Consider the following 20,027-nt stretch of genomic DNA (forward strand, 5'->3'; position numbering starts at 1 on the left):
GGAGGCTCCCCGCCGCCCTCCCCCCCTGGCTTTTGCCAGCTTCTCACACTGTTGCATGTCACATGTCAGATATATATAAAGAAAAGATACATATAAAGAAAACGAATTATTTGATTACAAATAATTGTACTGCACAGTTTTGTGAAAACTTCCCTTCCAGAACAAACGCAGCTGGTGTGTAATGTTATTATCTTGTTCTAATTTTCACTATTTCCCTCTTGTACAAAGATTCAAAGCCAAGTGGCTGTCATGCTTTGATACGCAACATGCCAGCAGGCTGAAAGGACTGCAAGAGCCCCACTGAGAGAATCTGTCAGCTTTTCTTTGACCTATAAAGTTATGTTTCGGTAGATGACAGGGATTTAATCTTTTATATAATTATTATACAGTAGATAAACAAAACTGAATTTAGTTAGATTGAACTTTCAACTCTTGTATTTTAGATTCAGCTAAGTTTGTACTTAGTTTAAACCATCTCTTCATGTCCTGGTTTCAGCTGGGATAGAGTTAATTTTCCTCCCAGTAGCTGCTGTGTTTTGGATTTAGTATGAGAAGAATGTTGATAACACTGATGTTTTCAGTTCTTTCTAGGAAATCAAGGACTTTTTTCAGTTTCCCATGTTTGGCTAAAGAGCAGGTGTGCAGGAGCTGGGAGGGAGCACAGCCAGGCAGCCAGCCCAAGCTGGCCAGTGGAAATATTCCATATTGTAGACATCATGCTCAGTATACAAATGGAGGTTGGCTGGGGGTCAGGAACTGGTCCATGAGTTGGACCTTTTTTATGAGTTTGACCTTTTTTGTGAGTTCGGCGACATCCGCAAGCTCTGCGAAATCTGCAAGTGCCGCAAAATCTGAGACTGCTGCACAACTGGTTGTTGGGTGGTGAGAAAAATTGTATTGTGTATAGCTTATTTTGCATATTCATCATTATTATTATTCCTTTCTTTGTTGTCTTATTAAGCTGTCTTTATCTCAAACCACGAGCTTTACTTTTTGTCCATTCCCCTCCCCATCCCTCTGTGGGGGAGAAGAGTGAGTAAGTGGCTGTGTGGTCCTAGTTGCTGGCTGCCAGGTTAAGCCACGACACTTCATTTTACTTTTTCCTTCTTTCCGTCATCGTTTATCTACTCCAGGTTTCTTTCACTATATGAAGTGCGGAATTTTTCTGAGTTGCAAGTTACTTTAGAAAGTTTTAGTCTGCAAAAGGAACATCTAAATTAAAAGAGGATACTATGTTGGGCTTCAAGGCCTCACAGACTCTAAGCCTGAAAAATCTACTCAAATTTAAAAGTACAGCTTATGTCAGTTAAAGCAAAATTGATCCCTTTGTATTCTTTTGGTCTGAAATTCTTGGTATTATTTGAGTCCTTCTGATTTCAGGAGGTTTCATGTGAGAAAGGCCCTACTTTTTCAAACATATTGCTGTAAGCAATTCTCTAGTGATAAAATAAATTAAATTACTGGAGTCTACAATAATCAATCCTCTGTGTAGCAGTGCATTGTAAAAAGAATTCCACATTTGTGGAATCTGGAATGTTTTCTGGAGTGAAAAATGCTGACATAAAAATGCTAAAAATATAAAGTATCACCCTGATCACAATGTTGTGCTGTGTTGAAAATACTTACACAATATATTAATTTGACTCAAAGGTAGGAACCCAATTAAAACATTAACAATGCATCAACAATTTCAAAATACAAGTTTACATAGAACTAAAATACTTTCAGTTATCACACCCCATAATGGTCATTCAGATAATCTAGTACTCCTGAGGTACTTGATAAAACATTAAAAACTTTCTTGTCTTGTTTTGAAGTTATCCGTTCCATCATGTACATTAAGTGGTGGTGAAAACATGTAAAAGGAGTTCCATGCTCAAGAGCAATGTCAACCCAGTCCTGGATGCACTTCAAAGGTGTCTCTTCGTATCCTGCAAACATAGCCGGATTTGCTAAGAGTCCTCTAGCCACCATTACACCTTCAAATTGGAAATTAAAGCAGTAAGTTAGACTACAGTTTAAATTTTACATAAAATCTTCCTGTAGATTCTGTATAGCACAGCTTTGGACAACCACCCAAAGCCTACAGACAAGTAATGGGAGAACAACAGGGATGAGCCTTACAGCTATATCAGAGAAAGCCATTTAACAATCCTAACCTCGGAGTACCTACAACACACACATTCAACTCCATGACTTACCCTTCCAGAAATTCTGAAATGAAACACAGGACACAGAAGCCTTTCTTCCCTACTTTTTAAACTGCAAGTCAATAGTATTTTGTTTTTATTTGCCACACACATACAAGCCTGTCTTTTTAACATAAAAACATGATGGAAAGACACAAGAGTAGCAACTTGCTAAATTTAGTCATTTTTAGTGCAACTCATCTGATTCACTGACCTAGCACCTTTCTTCCAGGAAGAGCTCAATGTCTCATTTATACAAATCTCAGGGCTCTTGCTCTGTAGTAAATCTTTCTGAACAAGCCAGTGTATTTGCAATTATAATCCCAAATTGTCAGATAAACCCATACAAGTTCTATAGTAATTTTTCTGCAATTAAGGGATTCTGTTTTCCTGCACTGTCAACATATACTCTATCGCATGTAGTCTCTTCTTAAAACATAGGATGATCAAATATGACAAATTTCTTTCACTATTGCAAATGACAGAGAAAAACTGATGCTTTATATTTTTGCTATTGAAGAAGGTCAGCTGGGCTACAAGAATATTTTCTGTTATGTATTTCCTTCCTGCTTTGTATTAAGGGGGAAAGTCGCTTGTAGCAGCATGGCAGTTCAAAAGAAACCTAGAAACCAACTAGGTTTCTTTTGTTGCTATTAAACATCAATAGTGTCAAAAGAAACCTGCCACATGAACTGTTCCTTATGACACTAGCTAGTGTTCTCTGCCCTCTTATTCTCTAGCTGTAAGATCCAAAGTGTGTAGATCACCTCTTCAAAACATATTGTGCTGAAACCGTAGACAGCTGCAGGAATCTGTGGTGACTGAATAACTGCAGGGCAATCCTCTACCCCAAAATTTTACCACTGATGTGTAAGACAAGGTAAATACATACAAATATGAGAGTGCAATGCCTCACTGTGTCTCTGAAGTTAACCATCTTAACTGTTAAGTATCTCGCTTAAGAATACTTCCTTTTTCAGCCTTATTCTTACTAGAAGAAATCTGCTCCTGTGTGCAGGAAGTAGAGATCTCCAAGTGGAAGTTTACAGTTCTTTAAAAGATGATCATCTCCATAAAGGGATGGAATGCATGTCTGAAGGTCCCCCTGAACTCCACTACTAAGCGATGAGATAGCATAATTAAGCAAAAAGCTTTTGTAATTTGCCTCAGAAATCATCATTTGTGGCTTTGAATTAACAGTGCTCTAGTGCTCCGGTGATTACAAGTGATTCTGTTTATGAGTTTATAAGGCATCTAAAACATCCTCTTTCATTTGTCTCCTCAAAGAGTAAAATGCACTCAAATCATGTCCTACTTACAGCCAGAGTAAGTACTTTGAAATCTGATTTGTAAGTTTACTTAGAAAACAGAGTATGTTTAATCTTACCATCTGCTTCTGTCAAGTGATGAACATTTTCAGCATCTTTTAAAGTTTTAATGTCTCCGTTAGCCACAACAGGTATAGACAAGCTTTGTTTAATTATTTTAATTGCATCATAATGTACAGGCTGATGTCTTTCTTCTACACTTCTCCCATGTACTGTAATCCATGAAACTCCAGTTGCTTCAGCTTTTTGACACAGGTCAACTGTTCTTTTTAAGTCCTCATGGATCCTAAAATTCCAAGGAATGAAAACATTAGATTGTAAGTTGCCTGAAACTGTATGAAAAGCCCCCCTTCATAAGGAGGAGTTACCACAGATTTGTGTAAGTAACAGTATAAATGAATAAAATGTTACTGTTGGAAGACAAAGAGGCTTTTTTTTTTAATAAAGACATATGAGTTTAATGTATTGAAACCACTATTTAATTTAGCATTTCCCAATTATATCGCATCTCTGAAATATACATGGTAAATTTTACAGAGATTGATCAAGGGTGCCCAAAAGATTCTGAAATAAGCATCATCGTTTTGCATATTTTGTGGAAAAAAATCTGATTTATAATAGTTCCGCTTTCCTGAAGGACTGCAAACTGAAACTTAACTGACAAATATGCAAAAGCGACATGGGATATGTGGATAAATAGTGGATGAAGTGGTACAAAGCCATGCAAAGCAACAGTTTACAGAAGTTGAGAAAGCAATGAAGAGAAGCAGGATGTGTTCCTTGCAGCAGCTATGAGGACCAGTTCCCAGTTTTGTCACCCTTCCCTTTACAGCCAACAGCAACTGTGGCTCTGGCCTCCAACAGCTCACAAAGTAATTATTTGTGATGATACAGACTATGCATTGCTTTTCTTTTAAGGATCCCTACACCTTTTAACTTGTACTTTCATGTCATTTGGATTGCAAGAAAACTCCAGCATCCCGTATGCTATCTGGGTAAGTAGTCAAAGGCTGTGCTGGTTCTACTAGCTAAGTTTGGGATTACTTGCCCCAGACATTCTTTCACCATCTAGGGTCAAAAAATTGAAGCAGTCTTCACATGTAAGGAAATTATAATAAAGTGCAATATTACATTAACAAAATTACATATATTAAAGTATAGTGTAACTATTACACTAACATGCTTCTTTAAAAAAATTAAAAGGACTCTTCCACGTACCACAAACAGCATTTAAGTTAGACTTACCTTATTTTAATAGATACTGAAAATCTAGGGTTATCGATCTGGTTCCGTACATGTCTCACCATATCTTGAACTAGTTCTGGTTTATTTACTAAGCAAGCACCATAACCTTCTGCCATCGCCCATCTTTAAAAGAAAAAGAACAGTTGTATTCCACATTTGAAAAAACGCAGATCAATTTCAGTCAGTTACATCAGTGTAACAACAGGGATAGTACTGGCTGTAGATCAATGATTCCTTTGCAGTTTGACACCAGCTTTTAGATCCTGGTTCAGTCTCCATGGTGTGGTTAGAACTTTGGACAAGTTACTGATCTCTTCCAGTTCAATTTTTTGTCCACAAAATGGACTCACAAGGAAGATAAATTAACATTTAATCTACAATAGTTTACAGCATACATAAAAGAGTTTGATGTTTCCCCTTTCATTGGGTCATGGATTTCTTCTTAACAGAAGTTGACTTTGGATTGAAAAGGAAGATTTTTGAAGTGCAATTAAGGATATGATTTTGTAATGCTCTGTTTTCCCTCAACTGCAAAACACTTTATTCCGATCGGCAGGAAATAACCTTTGCTTCCACAGCAGTTTTTTTCTTAAACAATTTTTCTTAAAAAGGCAGATTAAGTGCACAAAGTTTTGTTATTTTGAAACCAGCAAGCACAAGAAACAAAGGATTCAAATGTGAGCGTATATTTTTGGCCTAAAAGGAACTTACAGTTTGGCATACTTAACTGTAGTTAGCTTAGAAAAAAAAATACACTTCCATTCTGAAGTCTCAAATCTCTCCAGAAAAGAGTTTTCTCAAACACTATAATTTTAAGTCAAGACAACCTAATTAGAATAGACAAATTAAGTACTTGCACCATAATATTATCTTTTTGCTTTCTTACATTTATTTTTGAGGTCTTCACTTATAAAAAGACTGCCTAACAACATGTAATAAATGGTTCTCAATTGAACCAGTTAGCAAAAATCTTCATTTGTTCATTAATGTTCTACTTCACTGTCAAGACAAAATCTTTTATCAGTTTAAGTGAGAAGCAGATCACTAATTCACTGTACTTATCAACGTAATAAAAGATGGAAGAAATTCTTTTCAGCACTTCCTGAATAATATCATCTGTATAATTGTATTTTACAGACTATCCTTCACTTGCAGAAGTCTAAGACATCAGAGACTTGCCTCGTTAGTTTGGGAATTGACGCATTATTTCTCAAAACACTCTCCAAATTATTTGCAGCAAGCTCCTTTTGGTAATACATATTTAACAGCTGTTGAGAAGGGATGGACACTTCACTGCTGAACCAACACTCAATACCTCAGAAACGAGGAAAGGCAAGTGGGCAAATACACCTGGTTTTCGCAGTCTCACCATGGAGACAGACATCTCGGAACATTCAGAACAGTGTCTTGCCACACAGACATTTCTGACAGGTTAAAAAGCTGTTGCTCTCTCAAAGTCTATTTTTAAGTTAAAACCAAAATTACTATGAAAATGAAGACCAGCATTCTTCAGTCTCAAATTATTTCATCATTATTTCGCCAACATTTTCAAAACTTTACCTCTGAGGACAGCCACAGTTTAGGTCTATTCCATCTGCAAAAGGACAGACGATACGGGCAGCATCACACAAAACCTGAGCTTCTTTAGCAGCAAACTGAACAATCAATGGATGATCACCTACTCCAATGAAAAGATATATAAAGATTAAAAAAAAAACAGACCAGAAAATAAAAGAAGAAATTCAAAATTTTGAATGTGTCTTTTATATTCAAAAGCTGTCTGCCCATGGTCCTGGGCAACCAGCTCTAGATGACCCTGCTTGAGCGGGGCAGGGCTGGATAACATGACCTACAGAGGTCCTTCCAAACTCAACTATTTTGTGATCCTGTGAACCCTAGATCATAAATAAAGGTAGCTGACCAGTGGTTACTAAATGAGTATGTCTATCAAGAGAGGCGGGAATTCAGACATACGTATGTATCCTAGATGGTTGCTGGCTCAACATATACTTCTTCTGACTGAAATTGGTCAGATGCTTATCCTTCACAAAGGTGATATATGAAACTAAGTATTCTCTACTTTTTATCGACCTTCACGCTTTACCTCCTAGCCTGCCCCTTCTCGTCTGCATGCTGTCCCTTTGGTGTGCTGACATGGCTGTCTGTCTTGCCAGGTGGGAAACTTGCTTACACAACCAACCCTTCAGCAAGGAGCTAAATAACCCCCAAGCTTTGCCCTTCCTTATCCCAGCCTTCCTTTTTCATCTTCTGTGCCAGCACGGCTGGTTTTTATCCACAATGCAATATGCAAAGTTGGAATGAGAACACACGGGCAGAGGCAGCTTCAGCAGCTTTGTCTCAAGTGGGAAACCAACGTGTCGGTGCTCCTCAACTTGGGTCTGCTGAACTACCTGTGATTTACTAAGCCCCTGCAGAGAGCCAGATGGTCATTTGGAACATGCTTTCCTCTCTTACAGCTACTGCATTACATTAAATGAATCTAAAAATATCTCAAACAGTCTTAGCATTCACTTCCCATATAAACAATTGCTGCAGTTAAGAGGAGGATATCGGAGCACTGATGGAAAGGAATGATCCAACAAATGCACAAAGCAAGTGCACTTCTAGTACTGAAAAGACTGCAAGTGCTTCTGAAGATTTTTCTATTGTAGTGGAAAATAAGTAGTTCTTGAAGAAGCGTAGCTCAGATCAGGGAGAGCAGCAGTACCCTCTCAACGAAGTTGAGACACTTCTAGAAGTTACCTAAAAATCCAGCAAGCAAAAAAAGAATCCCTTGCATATTTTCAAAACAGTGTCCATGTAAGACAGTGCTCTAGCTGAAGAGATTTATATTACTGCAGTTAATACTTTGGAATAATCCCATGCTCCTAATTTTTGGTTGAGTATTAAGTAATAAAAATACTGAGTCTAGCCATATTAAATTTTTTAGCAGCAGCCACAAAGAACATCTACATTTATTTCAGAAATACACAAGAAAGAAACGTCAATGCCAAAGAAAATGGAAAACAGAAATTGCAATTGTAGGCTCCAAACCCACTCCACTAATTAGAAGACAAAATCCCCAAAAAGCCAGGAATTTAAACATAAAACCACAGTAAAAATTCACAACCCGTTGTGGAGCAACTTGTTAAAAGCATAAATGCTAATAATGCACATACTATAACCTTGGCAAAGCTGTCTGCAGCAGATGTTTTAGAGGCCTATAAAATTAAGGCCAGCATGAGAGAGGTGAATAGTGGAAACATATTGTTTACAACTCTAGAACATTTCATTTTGTACCCCTTGTTATCAGGCAGCAAAGTTACAGCATAAAGGAGAATTTCCTCTTTCTCTGTCCTTGCACCCCCCAGAATATACTACATATCTGATCTGTGGAACTGCAATGCCACAGGACATTGTGCAGAACAGAAGTGTAAGTAAGTTGAAAGGGAACAAAAATAGTGGCTCTGTGGACCTTTGAGCCATATATTTTGTCAGTTATGTTCTTACTCATTTGTTTTTTTACACACAAAGAATTATTTATGCTTTTTTAAAGTTGAATTCCAGTAGTAACAGAGTCTACCTGTGCTTCTCAACAGGACATTTCTCTCTAACTGCTCTATTTGAGTAATGCACCATAGTAAACAATCAGTGCTAAAATAATGAAATATACTTCCCCTGCTATTCTATATACACTATGAAACCACCAATTTAGTGGTCTGAACAGATGAAATCATCACAGTTCATAGATCCTACACGCTGATCTTACTAACCCATTAGCAGTGCTCTCTTCATTCCTCCAGCTGCAGCCTGGGCTTGTATGTTCCTCATTACACTCTTCCACTGCAGCCACTTCATGCCAGCAGATCCATATCATTATTGTCACCTCTTCCTACATATTTGATACCACTTTTCTCTTTGCTTTACAGCCAGGACTCTGTACAGCTCCTTACACTCCTTTTTTTTTTTTTTGTATGTATTCTGGTTATGTTTCTGCACCATGCCTGAAGCCTTGCTTCTCCCCACCAACCCTAACCATGCTTCAACTTCCTGGTCTCCTCTTGCTCCTTTTTATCACCTTCTCAATATCTCAAGGAGTCCACAGACAGCCCCTTCCACATTCCACTCCAGCTAATCTGAAACCCTGCTTCTTTTATCAGTCCTTGATTCCACTGTACCAATGTCCGATCTATTAATTTTTTCGCCTTTAGCAACCCTCTTATTTTTGTTAGTAACCAGAACACTTTTCCCAGCAATGAGTTACGTCTTCGTCTCTGAAACACACAAGAAACAGCAATTGCCAGGAAAAGAATCTTACTACCATCTCATACTGGGTCTGCCTGGGATGCTGTTAATTTTTAAATTTATTTAAAGTGTATTTATAGAAGCCCGCATGGTGCTGTGTTTTGGATTTTGTAACAAAAAGTGTTGATAATGCACCAATGTTTTGGCTATTGCTGCACAGTACTGGCACAGTATCAAAACTTTCTTTTTTTCTTGCTCTGTTTCGCTCTGCCCCCAGCAAACAGATTGGGGTGGGCAAGAAACTGGGAGTGGACACAGCTGGGACAGCTGACGCAAACTGGGCCAAGGAATATTCCATACCTTATAACATCAAGCTTAGTAATAAAACTGCAGTAGTAGGGGAAGAGAAAAGTGGGCTGAGGTGTGGAAATTGTGTTCCAGGGTGGCTGTTGCTTGGAGGCTGGCTGGGTATTGGTCAGCTGGTGTGAGGTGGGAACTGATTGCCTTTGCATCACATGTCTTTTTTCTCCTTCTTTCCTTCACTCATTAAGCTGTTTTCACCTTGACCCGTGAGTTTTTCCTGCTTTTGCTCTCCCTGTTCTCTCCCTGTGTTGCTGGGGGTGGAGGAGGAGTGAGTAAGCAGCCGCATGGGTGCACAGCCACTGTCCAGTGATGTGTGGTCAACCCACCACACACCTCAATCAGTTTGGAGGCCCTGATTTCAGCTGGGGACAAAGTTTTCCAGTATTTCGTTTGACCCACTACCACTGGAATGTGCTTACTCTCCTGTGAAATATTTCTGTGGTTTTACAATCAATCAGATACAGTATACCACGATTCTAAATGGCTGTCAAGTTGTGTGACAGACTTCATTCACTTGGCCAATTTGGTTTATCACCACATACAACATTCTGACAAGGGGGTGGTTTATTACCAAAAAATACCTTTGTTTGTTGTGAATTCGCTGTCTCTAGCTTTTGCAGATCTCACAAAATCAGCTGCCACGATCATCGGCGTGTAACACAAATCGCAGCTGTACTTCCTAACCAAGGTTCTGAAAGCCAACCTGCAAACACATGAAAATGAAGAGATGAATAGTAAAGACGCTTTTCATACATGCAGTACTGCGGGGATGGTCCAAGTATAATCACAAGATAAAACATGTCCCACATCTATCTCCGTCTCAAATGATTAAAGGAGAAAAAGGTAATCACCCCCGTCTTCACAGGCGAGAGAAACTTCCTCAGAGAAAACAGACAGAAAGCACGGCTGGCGTGCCAGTTACTCACTTTGAATAGCGGACCATGGGGGCACATATTTTCACAACTCGCCCAGAACGAAACAAATCCAGGGGATCTTCTCGCTGGCCTTCTTCGGCTTCGACGTCGCCAACCATGTGCGGTCACCAACCCTTCCAGCATCCGGACACGCACGGCGCCTGCCGCACGAGCGATTCAGCCGGTCCTCAGGGGCCGCGCAGCAAGGCGGCAGAGCTCACACCGGGCCTGCTGCTCGCAGAGCGCCCCGCAAGCGGCCCCTCGCTTGCACCGCGGCCAGGAGCAGCCTTGCGCCACCGCCCGCCACGCACGCCGGCCCGTTCTCCCGCCTCACCGCGTTCGGGCGGGCCGGCGGCTCTCCAGCCCAGCCCAGCCCCTCCGCGCAGCCCCGGCCCTGCCCCGCAGCCCTCACGGAGAAAGCTCTTCCTCGTCCCCGGCGAGGGCCGCCCCCGCTCCGGCCTGGGCCCCCCTCCCCGGCCCCGCACTGCCCCGTTCCGTCGCGCCTTCGCCATCATCGCCGCGCGCCGCCGCCCGGGAGTGACGCGCGGGCTGCCGGCGGCTGCCAGCATGGAGGAGGCGGGGGTGAGCGGCGGCGCGGCCCCGGCCCCGGCCCTCGCCGAGCTGTTGGCGGACGGTGAGGCGCGGCCCGCTGGCGGCGGCGGCGGTGGCGGGGGGGGGGAGGGGGGAGCAGCGCCTGGCTGCGCCCCGGCCAGCGGGACCACGTCGGGGGTCCCGGCCGCGGGCGGCCCCGAGAAGGCGGAGGGTCCTTTGCGAGGGCGGTGTTGGGCTGGGCGGGCAGAGCCGGGGGAGAGGCGCCGGTGCTCGGGGGACGGGGCGGAGCGGGGCGGGCGGCGGACCCCGCGCTGTCAAGTCGCGGAAAGTTTCGGCGGGCGGGGGGAGCGTCCCCCGGCTCGGGGAGGAGAGCTGCGGCTGCGGGCGGCGGGGCCGCCTCACCGGCGGGGGGGAAGGAGGGCGGTTGCTCCGCGAGGGGGAATAAAGTGCGCTGAGGAGAGAGCCGGAGCGGGTCGGCCCCGGGTACAGCCCCAGCAGTCTCGCCCTGTTGCGTGTGGAGCTGGGAGAGGAAGGTGCCCGTACCTTTTAGTGTGTTCGACCCAAGGAAAGGCTGTGGGGAATAAAGCAACGTGTGTCTTTTCCACCATTTACAGCTTCCCTCCCCCTGCCCCCCAGCCATCAGCTCCAAACTCGTTTGTCTTGGTTGTGGTCACTTCTCAAACCAGTGTCTCATTTGTCTCACGCGATGCAGAGGACACATGCTGTTACATTTGGAGGGTTTGACGGTCAGAGCGCTGTATGCTTCAGGCCTGTAGCTATTCTTTAACTGTTTTGATGTATGAAGATAAAATATAAATCTTTTTCAGAGTGTTATGCTGACTTCTTCAGAGAAGACTTTGATGTCAAAGCTTACACTTCCCAGTCTATCCATCAGGCTGTGATAGCTGAGCAACTGGCAAAACTTGCCCAAGGTATCAGTCAGCTGGATAAAGAGCTTCATTTACAAGTAAGTTTAAAGCATGCCTGTTATTCTGGGGTGGTTGGTGTAAACTAGTCAAAAGCTTAGTAATCTTATGATCTTGTTGCTTCTGAAATCGCCCAGTGTACTCTGCAAGCAGTAGCTAAAGGTACAACTTGCAGCAAAACTCGTAGTGAATCTGGTAGTTAACTCAACCAAGCCCACTCTTAATGCTCCTACCAAGAAGCCATGTACTGCTTTGTTTTCGGTTTCTGCAGCCAATCTCTGTGTACGTGGAGGTTCCGCTCTTCCTTGTAAGGAAGGTTGCTGACTCTTTACAAACGATCCCGTCAGCTGTCAGAAACACTACCTGTGTTTTGGGATGACAGTGGTGAGAGGATAGGGAATGATTTAACTTGCACCCCTTCATCCTGTGCTGGAGAGTAGCCTTGGCTCTAAGGCTTACCTTTAGCTGGGAGGATATAATCTGTGTTAACGCACCTCCATGCCTTCAGAAAGGCTTTTGAGTTTGGATAGTAGAAGGCTTTTTGGTAAAATCAACTCAGACACTGCAAATCCATAGTGGACCTTGCAGTGAGAACTCATGATAAGTTTGTGTGTAGTTTCAAAACGTGCTTCCTCCCTCCCCTGCCCCAATTGGTAAATTCTTTGGGAACTAGTTTCTAAATATCGTAAATAGAAAAGAAAGTTCTTAAAATGTGACTGTACGTTATTACTGTGTGATTAACAAGCTTACATTTATAGTTATGTGGGAAGGTGTGTTGAAATGTGATTGCTTTGCTGGCTTTAAGATGGCAGCTACGCTGCAGCTGCTGACCCTCTTCTCGCTCGGAGTTTGCTGCTTTTGTGAATTAAAATGCGTTCTGAAAACCCTCTTGTCTTTAAGGTGGGGCTGCTTTCTCCTGCATCTGCCTAATGTAGGGATGATGATACTTCAATGCCTAGTGTAGGCGTTGATGTATTAATAGTCCTTTCTGGCACACATCCCCGTTTTTCTGTGTTGATATCTCTATTCAATTTTTTAAGGTTGTTGCAAGACATGAAGACCTGTTGGCACAAGCAACTGGAATTGAATCCCTGGAAGGTGAATACCGTTATATTATGCTCACTACCTCTTACAGTGGAGGAAGTGCTTTTGTTATGTGTTCAGGGAATGTCATTCACTGACAGCTTTGGCCCCTGATGTTAAAGCTATGGATCTTACTGCTGAGGCAGCTTTTTTTACACGTGGCAGCTTTTTTTTGATGTCAGTAGATGGAGCTCCAGGGAGCAGATTTGGCTGATAGTTCTCTGGAGTAACTACTTCATAGGAAAACACATTCTGATGATCAGTTCTGAGCAACTTTAACAATCAAGTCTTTTTGACCTTTTAATGTATTTTTCTAAATAAGCCTTGTTTTGTTGCAACATTAGCTGATATCTGTTGCTGTAAGTACTAAGTTGGTGCATGTTGCATATTCACATGCTGCATAGTTTGCAAATCTTAGCCAAAGAGGCTTTAACACATAATCTTAACTGCATTGAGATTTTTTTTACTAGTGAGGGACCACTAAGTTAAACACATACTTTTGTGTTATTTCACTGTTTGGGATCTGGATTTTAACATAAATTTCGGACTTTCAAAGGCCTTACTTAAGAACATTTGAATCTGTATAGAAAAATGGCTGCAGTATATTGTTCTTGTGCCAGGTGCTCATTAGGTGCTCATTAGACCTGCCATTTTGCCCTTTGTGACTTGCTGGGAACTTCATATAGTTTTGCGGGTTTTTTTGTGCAGAAAGATACCTCTGTAACATGCTAATTTGCATATACTGTGGGATCCAAGCATATTCCCTTTTCCCCTTGCATTTTGTAACTGCTTCTGCTTCCAGGTTTTTGCATTCCCAGAGAGTTTTTGGTTGCTGACAGTTACAGTATATCCTTAGTCTTTGGAACTTGTTGGATACAGTATATGATTGTTAGCATTTGTGTATAGCTATATCAATAAAGAAATGCCTGTTTAATGTAGCAATGGTAGCTCCCAAATAGCTGCTTAAACAGTTGGAAAGTTAAGTGTAGGAAGACTGGAATCTGTAGTCAATCTTGTGATTGATAAATACCTCCCAGTCACGATCTTCAGCAATTTGTGTTCAGTGGAATTGTATTTTCTGAATTGATGTTTGTTTCTGAAGGCATTCCTTCCTAAAATTGCTCTGCGGAAAGAATGAAGTACTTCAAAACAACTATTCAGTTATAAAACATTTCTATAAGGCAGGCATAGTAAATAATGCATGCTTTACTATAAAATGAATAAAAATAAAACATAATTCACCTCAAATTTGTTGAAATTTCTCCATTTACTTCTTTAAGAGGCCATTTCTGTGTGTGAGGGAAGGAGAAGCATGCTTGATACTTGAGACATCAGTAGAAATTTCAGTCTGCAGTTGCCAGGAAAATCAAAATTCCATGCACACAAAGATGATGTTTTAAGTTTTGCAAAACTTTCTTATCTCTGCTCTGCTTGTGCTACACACCATATATGGTCACTGTGGGGAAACACTGAGTCAAGATTCATCAGAAAAAGAAAAGATGGATGTCAATAGAAATTTTAATTATGAAGTTAGGAGCACATAGCTCTTGGTATGTTAAGAAAGTTAGCAAGTGAAGATTATGGAATGAATTCACAGCATGCACAATCATTTGGATGTGTAATAGTGAGTCTCATCAAACATTTCAAATTGATATACACAGCTTGGAGAGTTCTTCCTTTTTAGGTCTGTGCACTTTTTTAATGGTACACTAATCTGGTATACACACGCTTTTCTGTCTGTGGGTAGTGCAATAGGTATCTTGAGCTACCTGTTAGCTGAAGATAGGCTAAATAGTATCATCCTGTATCTTACGCAGCAGATGGAGAGAGTAGATTGCCTTTTCACCCATCGTAATTCTGCCTTCTGGCAAGAGGACTGCTGTGTGCTTCATAGCAATGTCACGGTCATAGATGCAGCAATGTCATGCTGCTGGCCCTCCCTCATTATTGCAGTGCAGAATAGAAATATCAGCCTATTTTGCAGATTTTTCACTGTGTCTCATATCTTGATCCTCGGATGCATGAGAATTGCATGCCTACCATTCCATATGTAAATGTCAGAGAACTCCCAAGTTTGTCACTAAGCCAAGTGAATAATTCTGAAATATGGAGAAGACGGGAGTTTGCATATTTGTACAAAATACGAGATATAGTCCCAGTACAGGACAAGCTGAATAAAACTATTAGCGGTAGTTTTGTTTATCTTCCATCTTACTGTATCATATTGCAGCTTTATGCAATTTGACGAAGGCATGCTTGTAAACTGGGCTTTACAAAAACGTAGTTTGTTTGAGAATGCTAACAATAACTGGAATAAAAATAATTTCATAGGCCTGGGTTTGTGTAACTTAATTAAATTCTCAGCAGGCTGATTCCATATTGGAAAAATGACTGCTACCCTTGACTACTTTGTCTGCAATTTAACAAAAAAAGAACAAGCATGCTTGTGGGCTTGCTTTGTACTGCTTTGCCGAACTAATCTGGAACAAATGTAATTAGGGTAGTTTGCTCTGTTTGCAGTCTAAATTGGATGACCTCACAATGATGTTGTTACCTTACTGTTTGCTAGAGATGCTTATGCACAGGAAGAAACCCTTGAAATAGAATTGGTTGTTTTCTCAGTTGTCTTCGTCTGTTGGTTTCTCTGAACTGTCTAGTCACTATGTTAAATAAATAGTGTTAAACAAGTTGTGCCATTTTTGTGTATTGTGTTCAGGTGTTTGTGCCAGATTATATGCCTTTGAACAGCAGTCCTGATTGTAATTCTCTTAGAGAACAACATATTCTAAATATTTTTTTGAAACTTAACATGTGGTGGATTTTAGAATGATATTTCTTCTGTAGATTTGTATTCTCTACCGATAAATTTTCCATAACATTCGTTAAGTGACCTATTCCCTGCTCAATTTATTTCCAAATATACTGTGTTTTATTAACTTCAATCTGTTTGAATGCTATGTTGTAAAGGGGGAAACTATTTTTTTTTTTTATGCTAAAGTAGTCTGCAGTAGTTACTGTGATTTGAAGAACAGTTCTTTCTGTAATTGAAAAGTGTTCCATGTAAAAAATCTGCTTTATTTTGCAGGCGTCCTCCAAATGATGCAGACTAGAATTGCTGCTCTACAAAGTACTGTTGATAGGTATGCCATTCATTATGCAGTTAGAAAGTATAAATTCTTGATTGTTCTGTCATGTTGGTTATTAATATTGCTATAAATACATGTCTTTTCTTATTTTTAGAATTAGAGTCAAAATTGTTGACCCCTACAACAAAATAGTGTCTCGCACAGCTCAGCTAGCAAAACTTCAAGTAAGTTGTATTAAAAATGTATTTTAAAAAAACATTTTTGAAAGTGTATTATTTCCCAGTTGTCAGACATGGGTGGGATTTCATACTCAAGTAGCCTGTAGTTCATTGTCAGTATTTCTCAACGAAAAATCAGTATTTGTGTGTCTCTTCATGAGCTACTGAGAAGAGCTTTGTATTGCAAAGTAGGAAACTGACCTTTGCACTAGCTAAGTGAGTTTTTGTAGAGATGGAGGGAAGAGGGAAGGGTTATCTGAGTACAGATTAGTTAAATTCTCATTACTGTTTATGTAATTCTGGTATTAAATGCTATGGTACCATTGTGTAGAAGATGCTTTTCTCCTCTAAGTTAATGCATGCTTGGCTGCAGTTTAGTGAAGAATTTGGGAATTGATTATTTCCAGATAGTCAAGGTGCAATTTACGAAGTCAGTTGTGGTTCTGGAATTTTACAAGCCCAGCTACATAGTTGTCCCTGTCTTTTAAACATAAGTGGAGTCTACAGGAGAATGTAGAACTCTGTTAGAGGATAGCAGTGGGAGAGAGCTTATCACAATGATGGTGAGGTAAGTGTCAAACACTTTCATTGTTAGTTTTATAATAGTTGAAAACTGTTCCATAGATGTTCAGGAGTCATGTGGCTGCATTCTATTCAGTTTATGGTTTGAAAAGCAATGCAACTCCAAATCCACAAGTGTTTAATGACTTCCTGTTTGAACTGTTTGTCTTTGCAAGTTCACATGAGCTTTGCAGAACTAGCAACCTTCTATTAGGTGAAATTTGAGCTGTGGGTATACACTCGAGGAGATTGCCGTCTGGGAGTGACTGCTGTTGTGCAGTGGGGTAGATGAAGCTGCACGCTGGCATGCAGCTTCTAGTCTGGGGGCTGGTGGAGCAGCTGCACTAGTCACTTGGCTGAACTTCTGCTATTTTCTACGTTACTTTCAGTAGCAGTGAATTTCAACAGGAAGCTCTTAACACCATTCAGCCAGTTTATCCAGCTGCTTCTCCTGTTCTTTTCAACTCCAACTGTTACTATTTGTGCTGCTGGGCAAAACCTCCATGACTTCCGTGTGGCAGGTTAGGTGCAGATTTTTTTTGGTCTCTGATGCATGTTGCAGGAATTTGGGGCTAAAGGTGAAGACACTTTCTGCCCTGACCTTACACAAAGTCAAACTGCAGAAGGATGTCTGAGAAGAATGAGTCCCTGAACTTAGGAAATGTTTCTTGGGTGCTTTTTGCTTCCTCTTTGCTGTAACAGGATTACATGGATTTTCCTGTGGTGTGAAAGCAGAGTGCGTCCACGGTCAGCAATACTCAGCCTGTGCCAGAGAATTTGTAATATCTGGCTTTTCTTGACTGTAAGTCAGAAAAAAAGAGGTGCAGGGTAAGGGGAGCCTGCTAGGCTACCCTTCCTAGCATCCAAGCCCACTGACTTACCTCAGTGTAGGAAGAGGAACGATGATTCTGGCTTTGCTGCCAGTGAGAGTTCATCCTCAGCACGAGAGCTGCTGTCCCTTCTTGTGTTGGCGGATACATAGCAAGTGCTTTATGTTGCACTACACTGCTGGGAGGAGCTGAGGGTCAGGACATCTGAGTTGTGAAATGAAGCTGGACTTAATGGAGAGTTGAGTCAATAGGCCTTTGATATCTCCAACCCTCTGGCCACCCAGGATGTGCTGCTGTGGTGTCTCCTCATCTGTTCTGGAAGGCTGCCTCGTCTGTTCAGGAAGGAAGGGCATCAGCACAGCAAACAATTCGCTTCCTGGCGGTGGCAGGGCTTACGGCATGAAATTGCTCCCAAATGCAAAACTTGTGGCTTTCAGACTTGCTACTTTTACCAGTTGTTGTGCAGCTGGTAGAATAAGTAGAAAAAGGTGGATGACTGATAAAAGAGGTTGCTCTCTCTCCTGTCTGTAGGGTCGGCAGGTCTGTTTTGCTGAGTTGTGTGGTATGTGAGAGCCTCTTGTACTAATGATGGTATTATTTTAGTGCTTCTCCATTCATTGCTGTGGGACTGCTCACAAACTGAAGGAAGATTTGGCTTGCATAAAGCTGGATTTTGCCATCCTTAATTGTTTTTAATATAGTCTGGCTTTTTCATAAACATTCTCACTGCAAATTCATTGTCAAACTTCAAATCTAGTCCTGAATTCTTAATCTCTGCTGGGTGCTTGTGTATATTATGTCTTGCTCTGCTCTTAGAGCTTCATGACATCCCAAGGGAGGAGCAGACTCACAAAGCTTACCTCCTTCTTTAAATCTTGCTGTCCTCTTCTTTCTGTAGTAGATCACGAGCTAAATGGGAACAGTTAACAGTTGAAATATGTAGACAGAGATTTTGTCCTTCGGAGGGTGATTTTCTGTGCAGCTCTGTTTAACTATGTGTTTCTACATGTTCTCTTAATTTCAGATATCTCAGTGTTTAAAAATCCTTCTAATAGCCGATTTAAAAAAATCTTTTAAAAAAATAATAATTCGTATTTTAAAGTTATACTCTCTTTAAAATATTCACCAGTAGCAGATTTGATCCTGGTGCTACGGTAATTAAAAAGTGAATGTAGTCTGAAGACAGTGGACTGTCTCATCTTTCTTCAGGCTTCTGTTATATATACATTCAATTACATTATGATCTGGCAGATATATGCAATTGAATATGTGAGCTATGTACCAGCACATTTTCAAGTGGTCCTCTCTTAAGTCTTCTTTCAATAATTTCTTAAAATTAACTTGAGATTAAAAGGAAGAGGCTTTTGATTGCTCAAACTGTAGCAATAATGTCTGTTAGAGTTGATATGTTGGTTTGAATTTCAGGAGATAACTAACATGTAATCTCCAGAAAAATCGGGGGTTTATTTTTAATTTTACTAAAACCACTGGGACTAACTCAGGCTACTGGCCTTTTTCAAACTAATTCTGCTTGAACGGCAGAATTCATTCCTTCTTGGATGAAAGCATCTCCTTTAGAAAAGCATACTGGATCAACTCAGGAGGGAATGTTTCCTGAATTAATTCAGACTTCTGTTATGCAGGTGGTCAGGTTGGAGGATCTAGCATCTGCGACCAACTCCACTATTAGATAACTTTTTTTATTTCCGTTACATGGTCCTCATATATTGCATTCTCTTACGGTGACTGGGAGTTTTATGAAGTTGAACAACTGATGTAAATGGAGTATTTATAACAGAAGCTTTGTCAAGGGCACAATGCAGGAGCAGTCACTGCGAAGTTGAGTGCATCTTCAGTGTCTTTCGGTTTTTCTCATTCTTCTAATTCACGGGGCCGATAGTTAAAATATCTTTTGCTCTTGTGCCTAAATGTAACTTTTCCCATCTCTTATTTGGCTTGATAGTCCTTCTTAAAGATTGCTTCTTGGGACAGGAGATAATGAACAACAATCAAATGAAGAAAAAGTAGTCTTTGGCATTTAAAGTAAGAGATGGTCAGAAGATAACTGAAGTTGAATTCCTAGGGAAAAACATTAGCCAGAGGTACATGATTGGATTAGAAAGGGATTAAATTTGAAAGCAAAGTAGTAATACTGTGCCCTCTTATTTGGTGAAGCACAGTGCACTGTGTAAAAAGCTATTTTTGATTCATCTTGCAGAAATTTAGTTCATAGATGTGGAAGTGATATGTGGATCAAATTAATTCTTCTAATTAAAGAAATGAATTAATAAAAACTAATACGTTAATCTCTCAAAGTAGGATAAGCCCCACTTGGTTCTCGCTAATGGTAATAGAAATCATGTGGTTAAGTTGTCTTAGGATGCTTAGGTAACTTGCACTTCAGACTATGTGATGCAGAGCCAAAAGCAGTGAAAGTAATTGTGCTTTCAGTGATTTGCCTCAGTGGGTTTTTTCAAATTTTTCCTT

General features: G+C 40.8%; 2 protein-coding genes across 2 annotated transcripts in view; one reads left to right on the top strand and one right to left on the bottom strand.

Moving 5' to 3' along the window:
- Positions 1 to 135: 135 nt before the first annotated feature.
- DUS4L (dihydrouridine synthase 4 like) lies at positions 136 to 10,743 on the bottom strand. Its single transcript, XM_009933757.2, has 6 exons — positions 10,297 to 10,743; positions 9,952 to 10,073; positions 6,323 to 6,440; positions 4,763 to 4,885; positions 3,577 to 3,803; positions 136 to 1,979 (listed from the first exon to the last, which is right to left on the bottom strand). Exons 1-6 carry the CDS (start codon positions 10,401 to 10,403, stop codon positions 1,732 to 1,734), a joined length of 945 nt encoding a protein of 314 aa, XP_009932059.1. The 5' UTR covers positions 10,404 to 10,743; the 3' UTR covers positions 136 to 1,731.
- Positions 10,744 to 10,801: 58 nt separating this feature from the next.
- Positions 10,802 to 20,027, top strand: part of COG5 (component of oligomeric golgi complex 5) — a 193,519-nt gene continuing 184,293 nt past the window's right edge. Inside the window, exons 1-5 of the mRNA XM_075429285.1 lie at positions 10,802 to 10,918; positions 11,664 to 11,803; positions 12,803 to 12,860; positions 15,931 to 15,985; positions 16,086 to 16,155. Of these exons, the coding sequence (XP_075285400.1) occupies positions 10,852 to 10,918; positions 11,664 to 11,803; positions 12,803 to 12,860; positions 15,931 to 15,985; positions 16,086 to 16,155 (390 nt within the window). The 5' untranslated portion in view covers positions 10,802 to 10,851. The remainder of the gene's footprint in view (positions 10,919 to 11,663; positions 11,804 to 12,802; positions 12,861 to 15,930; positions 15,986 to 16,085; positions 16,156 to 20,027) is intronic.

The sequence above is a fragment of the Opisthocomus hoazin genome, chromosome 8 (assembly GCF_030867145.1).
Source record: "Opisthocomus hoazin isolate bOpiHoa1 chromosome 8, bOpiHoa1.hap1, whole genome shotgun sequence".
NCBI classification, from domain to species: Eukaryota; Metazoa; Chordata; class Aves; order Opisthocomiformes; family Opisthocomidae; genus Opisthocomus; species Opisthocomus hoazin.